Source organism: Salmo trutta, chromosome 5 (assembly GCF_901001165.1).
Source record: "Salmo trutta chromosome 5, fSalTru1.1, whole genome shotgun sequence".
In the NCBI taxonomy this organism is placed as follows: domain Eukaryota; kingdom Metazoa; phylum Chordata; class Actinopteri; order Salmoniformes; family Salmonidae; genus Salmo; species Salmo trutta.
In genome coordinates, this window is record NC_042961.1 from 12,835,750 (window position 1) to 12,845,767 (window position 10,018).

General features: G+C 41.0%; 1 protein-coding gene across 3 annotated transcripts in view; it reads left to right on the forward strand.

Annotated features, from left to right (window-relative positions):
- Positions 1-9,848, forward strand: part of LOC115193680 (protein FAM13B) — a 57,993-nt gene extending 48,145 nt beyond the window's left edge. For 2 of the 3 annotated variants that reach the window (XM_029752570.1, XM_029752572.1), the window contains 9 exons: positions 3,422-3,635; positions 3,777-3,918; positions 4,947-5,028; positions 5,252-5,460; positions 7,571-7,654; positions 7,770-7,877; positions 8,020-8,222; positions 8,350-8,451; positions 8,851-9,848. In XM_029752570.1, coding sequence (XP_029608430.1) covers positions 3,422-3,635; positions 3,777-3,918; positions 4,947-5,028; positions 5,252-5,460; positions 7,571-7,654; positions 7,770-7,877; positions 8,020-8,222; positions 8,350-8,451; positions 8,851-8,974 — 1,268 coding nt within the window. In that variant the 3' untranslated portion in view covers positions 8,975-9,848. The remainder of the gene's footprint in view (positions 1-3,421; positions 3,636-3,776; positions 3,919-4,946; positions 5,029-5,251; positions 5,461-7,570; positions 7,655-7,769; positions 7,878-8,019; positions 8,223-8,349; positions 8,452-8,850) is intronic. The other variant, XM_029752571.1, reaches the window with a different exon arrangement.
- The last annotated feature ends 170 nt before the right edge of the window (positions 9,849-10,018 follow it).

Sequence of the window (10,018 nt, forward strand, 5' to 3'; positions counted from 1 at the left end):
AGTATCAGTCTTATGGATGATATCAGTCTTATGGATAGTATCAGTCTTATGGATAGTATCAGTCTTATGGTTAGTATCAGTCTTATGGTTAGTATCAGTCTTATGGTTAGTATCAGTCTTATGGATAGTATCAGTCTTATGGATAGTATCAGTCTTATGGTTAGTATCAGTCTTATGGTTAGTATCAGTCTTATGGATAGTATCAGTCTTATGGTTAGTATAGTATCAGTCTTATGGTTAGTATAGTATCAGTCTTATGGATAGTATCAGTCTTATGGTTAGTATCAGTCTTATGGTTAGTATCAGTCTTATGGTTAGTATCAGTCTTATGGATAGTATCAGTCTTATGGATAGTATCAGTCTTATGGTTTGTATCAGTTTTATGGTTAGTATAGTATCAGTCTTATAGATAGTGTCAGTCTTATGGTTAGTATCAGTCTTATGGTTAGTATCAGTCTTATGGATAGTATCAGTCTTATGGTTAGTATCAGTCTTATGGTTAGTATCAGTCTTATGGATAGTATCAGTCTTATGGATAGTATCAGTCTTATGGATTGTATCAGTCTTATGGTAGGTATCAGTCTTATGGATAGTATCAGTCTTATGGATAGTATCAGTCTTATGGTTAGTATCAGTCTTATGGTTAGTATCAGTCTTATGGTTAGTATCAGTCTTATGGTTAGTATCAGTCTTATGGATAGTATCAGTCTTATGGATAGTATCAGTCTTATGGTTAGTATCAGTCTTATGGCTAGTATCAGTCTTATGGATAGTATCAGTCTTATGGTTAGTATAGTATCAGTCTTATGGTTAGTATAGTATCAGTCTTATGGATAGTATCAGTCTTATGGTTAGTATCAGTCTTATGGATAGTATCAGTCTTATGGATAGTATCAGTCTTATGGTTTGTATCAGTTTTATGGTTAGTATAGTATCAGTCTTATGGATAGTATCAGTCTTATGGTTAGTATCAGTCTTATGGTTAGTATTAGTCTTATGGATAGTATCAGTCTTATGGTTTGTATCAGTTTTAGGGTTAGTATAGTATCAGTCTTATGGATAGTATCAGTCTTATGGTTAGTATCAGTCTTATGGTTGGTATCAGTCTTATGGATAGTATCAGTCTCATGGATGATATCAGTCTTATGGATAGTATCAGTCTTATGGATAGTATCAGTCTTATGGTTAGTATCAGTCTTATGGTTAGTATAGTATCAGTCTTATGGTTAGTATAGTATCAGTCTTATGGATGATATCAGTCTTATGGATAGTATCAGTCTTATGGTTAGTATCAGTCTTATGGATAGTATCAGTCTTATGGATAGTATCAGTCTTATGGTTAGTATCAGTCTTATGGATAGTATCAGTCTTATGGTTTGTATCAGTTTTATGGATAGTATCAGTCATATGGATAGTATCAGTCTCATGGTTGGTATCAGTCTTATGGTTGGTATCAGTCTTATGGTTAGTATAGTATCAGTCTTATGGATGATATCAGTCGTATGGATAGTTATGGTTAGTATCAGTCTTATGGATGATAGTCTTATGGTTAGTATCAGTCTTATGGTTAGTATAGTGTCAGTCTTATGGATGATATCAGTCTTATGGATGATATCAGTCTTATGGATAGTATCAGTCTCATGTATAGTATCAGTCTCATGGATAGTATCAGTCTTATGGTTAGTATCAGTCTTATGGATAGTGTCAGTCTTGTGGTTAGTATCAGTCTTATGGTTAGTATAGTATCAGTCTTATGGTTAGTATAGTATCAGTCTTATGGATGATATCAGTCTTATGGTTAGTATCAGTCTTATGGATAGTATCAGTCTTATGGATTGTATCAGTCTTATGGTTGGTTTCAGTCTTATGGATAGTATCAGTCTTATGGTTTGTATCAGTTTTATGGTTAGTAGAGTATCAGTCTTATCGATGACATCAGTCTCATGGTTGGTATCAGTCTTATGGATAGTATCAGTCTTATGGTTAGTATAGTATCAGTCTTATGGATGATATCAGTCGTATGGATAGTTATGGTTAGTATCAGTCTTATGGATGATAGTCTTATGGTTAGTATCAGTCTTATGGTTAGTATAGTGTCAGTCTTATGGATGATATCAGTCTTATGGATGATATCAGTCTTATGGATAGTATCAGTCTCATGGATAGTATCAGTCTCATGGATAGTTTCAGTTTCATGGATAGTAACAGTCTTATGGAATATCAGTCTTATGGTTAGTATCAGTCTTATGGTCACGATGCACCAGGATACAGTTGGAGCATTGGCCCATATTCACATAGAGTGAAGGAGTGCTCGTCTATGATCAGTTTTGTTTTTTAAATCATAATGAACGGGGGGGGCTGATCCTAGATCAGCACTCCTCCTCTGAGACGCTTTGTGTATATGGGCTGATATATTTTGAATATATTCTGGATATGAAGTAGTATACACATAGTATACCAAACATTAGCAACACCTTCCTAATATTTAGTTGCAGCCCCCCTCTGCCCTCAGAACTGCCTCAATTCATCAGGGCATCTACTCTACAAGGTGTCGAAAGCGTTACACAGGAATGCTGGACCATGTTGACTCCAATGCTTCCCACAGTTGTGTCAAGTTGGCTGGATGTCCTTTGGGTGGTGGACTATTCTTGATATACACAGAAAACTGTTGAGCGTGAAAAACCCAGCAGCGTTACAGTTCTTGACACGCTCAAACCGGGGTGCCCGGCACCTACTACCATACCCCGTTCAAAGGCACTTAAATCTTTTGTCTTGTAGAGACTTGTAGATTCTTCACCCTCTGAATGGCACACATACACAATCCATGTCTCAATTGTCTTAAGAATCCTTCTTTAACCCGTCTCCTCCCCTTCATCTACACTAATTGATGTGGATTTAACAAGTGACATCAATAAGGAATCATATCTTTCACCTGGATTTACCTGGTCAGTCTATGTCATGGAAAGAGCAATTCCTAATGTTTTAAACACTCAGTGTATAATATAATCTATGCCATTTAGCAGACACTTTTATCCAATGTGACTTACAGTCATGTGTGTATACGTTTTACATATGGGTATTCCCAGGAATCAAAACCACTACCCTTGTGTTGTGAACACCATGCTCTACCAACTGGACTCACCAGGTGAGTCCAGGTGAAAACTATGATCCCTTATTGATGTCAATTGTTAAATCCACTTCAATCAGTGTAGATGAAGGGGAGGAGACAGGTTCAAGAAGGATTTTTAAGCCTTGAGACAATTGAGACATGGATTATGTATGTGTGCCATTCAGAGGGTGGTAGGACAGGTGAACAATTACATGGCTAGCTTGTATATCATTTCAAACCTGTTAGTCTTCATTTAATTGATGTACTTTGACCACTGTTGTCTCTTTCCCTCCTCCCTATCCTCTCTGTCAGAAGCTAGTCCGGTCCAGAGGCCCTCCCTGTCTCTCTCTGAGGGCAGTAGCAGTGAGTGTCTGATGACCCCTAGTCCCAGTCCTCTCCTCCAGCGCCTTGCGGTGGGTGACTGTCCCGTACCGTCCCCCCGCAGCCACAACCTCAGCTTGGGCCACCGCTTCAACACGGACCCTGAAACGGCCCCCTCCCCACCCTGCTTTCAACACATCAGGATGTATGAGACTATGTCCAAGTGTTGTGTGTTTGTGTTCGCTTTTTGCGTTAGTGTGTGTGTGTGGTGGTGCTGGACGTGTTTGTACGGTATGTAATAGATAATCATGGGAAGTTACCGTTCTAGCTCTCCCTTCCTCCTCAGGGCTCACTACACAGTGAGGACTGAACCAGCAGAGGGCGCTAACAAGGCCCCATCGGTCACGACGCTCAACAGACACATCCAGAACGTGAGGAAGAGGATCAGACGCTTCGAGGAGCACTTTGAGCAAGAGAGACAATACAGGGTGAGACAGTGAAACCGTGAAACATTATTTACAACCCCATTATAGCCCTTAGCCCAACCTTTTAGTTTCTGAATGAATCCATGGTTTGACTGATGATGGTTTTAGTGCAGACAGTCTCATAAAGACTGTATTTCCTTCTGCTGAGTGAGAGAATCAAAGCCACAGACAGTCATATCTCTACTCCCTCTATGCCAGGCCAGTTTAGACTGATTCAAATCTCACTCTCTGTCTGCCTCTCTTTCTGCCTCTCTGTCTGTCTCAGCTGTCTGGGGCTGAGAAGCAGACTTGACTTCAGTTTCCTTTTCTAAAGCGCAGTCAGCCCAATACCAGCTGCACAGAGCCTTTGGAAACTGAAATCCAGCATTTTTTGCGACAATGTTGTAGATTTTCAAAAAGTTCAGCTACAAAGGTGCAGCATTATGGGGAATTACTCTCCTTTTATGCATATTTCACCAAGAAATGTCATACACATCAAATCAAATATTATTCCTGATTAAATTTTTTTAATAAAAAATAAGCACATTGTTTGCGGAGACAGTGAACACAATTACACACATTTCTCTTCTGATGAAAACAATGCGTTATATTCTGTGAACACTTAACATTTCTTTTTTCCCCACTGAGGACGTTTAAAGTTTTGCGAAAGGTGTTCTAAGATATGCAAATCAGGTACTAAGGCAAGACAATTATCAGAAGTTCTGTAAATGTATTCAAGCATTTGATTATTGCTGTTCTGCTATAGATACGTTTCAACACAGATCCAAAAATTGCTTGTACGCAAATGAGAAAAACTGTAGACCGATTCAAGGACAAGACTTCACCTACTGGATGTTTACAACCATTACACTTCTGTCTTTTCCAGGGCTGTACTTCTTCATCCAGTCTAGCGCATATATTTAGTGTGGCTCCACCTAGTGTTTATGGACTGATAATAACGATAGGATATAGTTTGCCAGATACAGTATGATGAACATACTTTTTTCTATGTGTAATATATTCATGAGGTGTGTGTTGTTTTTCTGTGACAGCCAGCACACAATGATAGGACTGCCCATCCTGAGGTGTCCAGACTGATGCGGGACCTCGCAAAGTCTCGAAAGCAGCTCAAAGGTGAATCCTTGACGAGGTGCACTCAGATGTGTTTAGAAACCCCTGTGTTAATAGACGCTGAATGTAACACCAAGACACACCACCTGGTGGCTGTAGAATGTTGTTTATATTTGTTATTTATGCCATTTTTATGTTTTTTTTCTTTGTGGAGGAAGGACATGTATTCTGAATCTATATTGCTATTTGTATGGCTGTTCTATATTATAAAATGGAACCATTGTAGAGCTGAAGCTGAAACAGTGTGCAGAGGGGCTCAGAGAGCAGCAGAAAGGGGGAAACACAGGGACATGCAGGTCCACAAGTGAACCCAAGGGGGCGATGGAACACTACCACAACAGTAACAACAAACCCTCACTGGAGGAGACCATTGATAGCCTGATGAAGAGACTGATGGAGAAACGAGAGGAGGAGGGACTGCCAGATAACATCAAGGTAAAACCCCACATAGTGGTAATGCGATGGAAATGTACGTATAGGCTGTGAAAGGACCTATTCTCTTACCAAGATTAGGTTACTCTTGATTAGCTCAAATCAAATCAAATGTTATTGGTCACATACACATGGTTAGCAGATGTTATTGTGAGTGTAGCGAAATGCTTGTGCTTCTAGTTCCGACAGTGTAGCAATATCTAACAAGTAATCTAACAATTCCACAACAACTGCCCAATACACACAAATCTAAGTAAAGGAATGGAATAAGAATATACAAATATGGATGAGCAATGACCAAGCAGGTTGGCAAGATGCAATAGATAGTATAGAATACAGTATATACATATGAGATGAGTAATGCAAGATATGTAAACATTATTAAAGTGACTACTAGTGTTCCATTTATTAAAGTGGCCAATGATTTCAAGTCTGTATGTAGGCAGCAGCCTTTCTGTGTTAGTGATGGCTGTTTAACAGTCTGATGGCCTTAAGATAGAAGCTGTTTTTCAGTCTCTCGGTCCCAGCTTTGATGCACCTGTACTGACCTCGCCTTCCAGATGGTAGCTGGGTGAACAGGCAGTGGCTCGGTTGGTTGTTGTCCTTGATGATCTTTTTGGCCTTCCTGTGCTGTAGGTGTCCTGGAGGGCAGGTAGTTTGCCCCCGGTGATGTGTTGTGCAGACAGCACCACCTTCTGGAGAGCCCTGCGGTTGTGGGCGGTGCATTTGCCGTACCAGGCGGTGATACAGCTTGACAGGATGCTCTCAATTGTGCATCTGTAAAAGTTTGTGAAGGTTTTAGGTGACAAGCCACATTTCTTCAGCCTCCTGAGCTTGAAGAGGCGCTGTTGCGTGTTTAGTTTGTCTGGAAGCAAGACGTGTAGTTTGTAATTGTCTGTAGACCCTGCCACATACATCTCGTGTCTGAGCCGTTGCGACTCCACTTTGTCTCTGTACCGACGTTTTGCCTGTTTGATTGCCTTGCAGAGGGAATAACTACACTGTTTGTATTCGGCCATATTCCCAGTCACCTTGCCATGGTTAAATGCAGTGGTTCGCGCTTTCAGTTTTGCGCGAATGCCGCCATCTAGCCACGGTTTCTGGTTAGGGTAGGTTTTAAAAGTCACAGTGGGTACAACATCTCCTATGCACTTCCTTATAAACTCACTCACCGAATCAGCGTATATAAGTCGATATTATTCTCTGAGGCTACCCGGAACATGTCCCAGTCCGCGTAATCAAAACAATCTTGAAGCGTGGATTCCGATTGCTCAGACCAGTGTTGAATAGTCCTTATCACGGATACGTCCTGTTTGAGTTTCTGCCTATAGGAAGGGAGGAGCAAAATGGAGTCGTGGTCATATTTGCCTAAAGGAAGGGCGAGGGAGGGCTTTATATGCATAGCAGAAGTTAGAGTAGCAGTGATCCAGTGTTTTGCCAGTGCGAGTGCTACAATCAATATGCTGATAAAATGTAGGTAGCCTCGTTCTCAAATTTGCTTAGTTAAAATCCCCAGCTACAATAAATGCGGCCTCAGGATATATGGTTTCCAGTTTGCATAAAGTCCAGTGAAGTTCCTTGAGGGCTGTCGTGGTATCGGCTTGAGGGATGATATACACAGCTGTGACAATAACCGACGAGAATTATTTTGGGAGATAATACGGTCGGCATTTGATTGTGAGGAATTCTAAGTCAGGTGAACAGAAGGAATTGAGTTCCTGTATGTTGTTACATTTACACCATGAGTCGTTAGGCATGAAACATATACCCCCGCCCTTCTTCTTCCCGGAGAGATGTTTATTTCTGGCGGCGCGACGCAAAAAGAATCCCGGTGGCTGTACCGACTCCAACAGCATGTCCCAAGAGAGCCATGTTTCCGTGAAACAGAGTATGTTACAATCCCTGATGTCTCTCTGGAAAGCAACCCTTGCCTTAATTTAGTCTACCTTGTTATCTCGAGACAGGACATTAGCTAGTAATATACTTGGAAGCTGTGGGTGGTGTGCATGCCACCCACCGGAGGGTGTTATTCTGTCAGTGTAATTGTGGTGTTGTGTATTAGTTTGGTTCTGGCCTGGTGTCTGACTGTATTACCACTGGTGTGTTCTTGCAGGAGATGACTCCAGCTCAGATGGCTGTGGAGAAGGTCTCCCTGCAGAAGTGTCTGCTCTACTTTGAGAGCCTGTATGGGCGACCGGTAAGACTGCCCAGTGTTCCTTGTAAATGTCCTATTTTGTGTAGCTTCTCAATGACAATTGCATATTGTTTATATATATATATTTTTTTTACTATATATATGTGTGTGTTTTCAGAGCACCAGACAGGAGAAGACTCTGATGAAGCCTTTCTATGATCGCTACCGCCAGGTCAAACAGCAGCTCCTGTGTTCACCCACCACCATCCCTGTCATCACCACCATAGTGAGTCTCTCTCTCTCTCTCTCACACGCACGCACGCACGCACGCACGCACGCACGCACGCACGCACGCACACACACACACACACACACACACACACACACACACACACACCTCTCAGCCTCTGTGCTCTGTTTCCCTACAGGAGGAAGAGGAGGGTTCTGATGAAGAGTGTGTGAATCACAGCACCTGGCTACCTCATACAGCGCTGCGTTGTGTGTCTTCAGATGAGTCACTGCGTCTGCCGCATAGTGAAGTGGCCAATATGCCCCTGGTGTCACCTCTGGAGGAGATCAAAGGTCTACAGCCGCCCAGTGTCACCACGGCGACACTGCACGAGGCATCAAGGTATGCTCTCCCAGGTGTAACTTCTCTCGCCAGTGCATAGGGGTTGATTTGGGTTTGGGCAAGTGAAGTGTTGAGGCCATGCTGTATGTATTCAGTCCTGTCCCTGACCATTTCTACTGTACTGTAGGTCAGAGTTACTGGAGCAGCTGAGGGTGACGCGAGCTGAGAAGAAGAGACTCCGTTCAGCTCTCCGAGTCTTTGAGGACCACTTCTACACACAGACCGGCCGGTAAGACTCGTTACACTTCACTGTTTGCTTTTCCTTTAATTTTCTTTTAATAAACTGGAACATTTGGTTTTCATAGTTCAACAATGCCTTGTGAAAAATAAAATAAAACATCCACCAGAAGAATTCAGCAGAATCACAACAGCGTGATGCACATTTACTGACGTTAATACGACACAAAGAAGTACTTGGGAGAGAGACAGAGAGATAGAGACAACTGCTCTGAACTATACACATATTTTGTACATGTAGCGGTTTTTGAAAGTAAAATAAAATGTTCTGATTACAATACTTACTGTACAAAGTTATCTGAATAAGGCAACACAGGGACTATACCAGTAATGAAAGCTGCAGCTTGTCTGAAATGTTAAGTTAGTATTTTTCTCTTCCTCGTCTTTAAAGGGCTGCCCAGAAAGAGGACCGTGGGCCCATGGCAGAGGAGTACTGCGAGTACAAGAACTTAAAAGCTAAACTCCGTTTGCTGGAAGTCCTGCTCAGTAAACGGGATACTCCGAAGACAGTTTGAGCCTCCTTCACAGTGGGACTTTTATTTTGAAACAGTTTTTTTTGCTCACTTTATTGGATACATTTTTTTCCAGAACAAATTTCAAAGTGAGATACCGGTACTTCTGGTCATGTTTCATGCGATGCTTACATGGTGATGCACTTTAAATGACTTTGATGTTGACTGACTCTCACTTTGGTTAAGAGTGATGGCAAGATGATGCAAGAATTGCTGGGCCACATCCAGCTATTTTTAGTCCCTTAACAAGTCCTTTGTTATTCATGACAAATTATACTTTTTTTATGCAACTGATGTAATTATAATATTTTCTGCAACTGATGTAGCGAGTGTAACACTTTCATTTTAAGGAAAAAAAGAGAACAAATATGTATCACAGTTGATGTTAGATAAATGTTATTTTATGCTATTCTAAGCTATTTTATGGCACTTTATTGTTACTTGCATTTTGTTCTTGCCAAAATAATGTCGATATAACAGGTACGTAACGTGGTCTACTACGTTAAAATGCTGCGCTTTGAAAAGTGCAATCTTGGCAAGGGGGATATGTCATCCGAATACACAATCCGACAATCCTGTAGAATGTTTGTGCATGTCAATCAGTTTTTAGTCCCACATTGTACTATGATATGTAATAGTTCATAGTTGATATGATGAATTGTGGCAATTCAAGTTATACATTACCTTGGAAAAAAAATAACTTGTGAATGTTGGCATAGTGCAAGTTACTCAAATCTGTGTTGTTTTCTCCTTTTTGTGTTTTTCATCCAAAAATCCAATTCTTTACTAGGATCAGAGCTCTTGACATTGTGCACTTCTGGTTTATATGTGTATATATCAGTAAAAAATAAATATTTTTTCACATTACTTTACTAAACACAGTTTATGGTTTCCTTATAACTAGAATAAATCAAACGTACCATTGCAGAAGGGTAGCTATGGTAGAGTGAGACGTCACCACCACATAACATTGCAGAAGGGTAGCTATGGTAGAGTGAGACGTCACCACCACATAACATTGCAGAAGGGTAGCTATGGTAGAGTGAG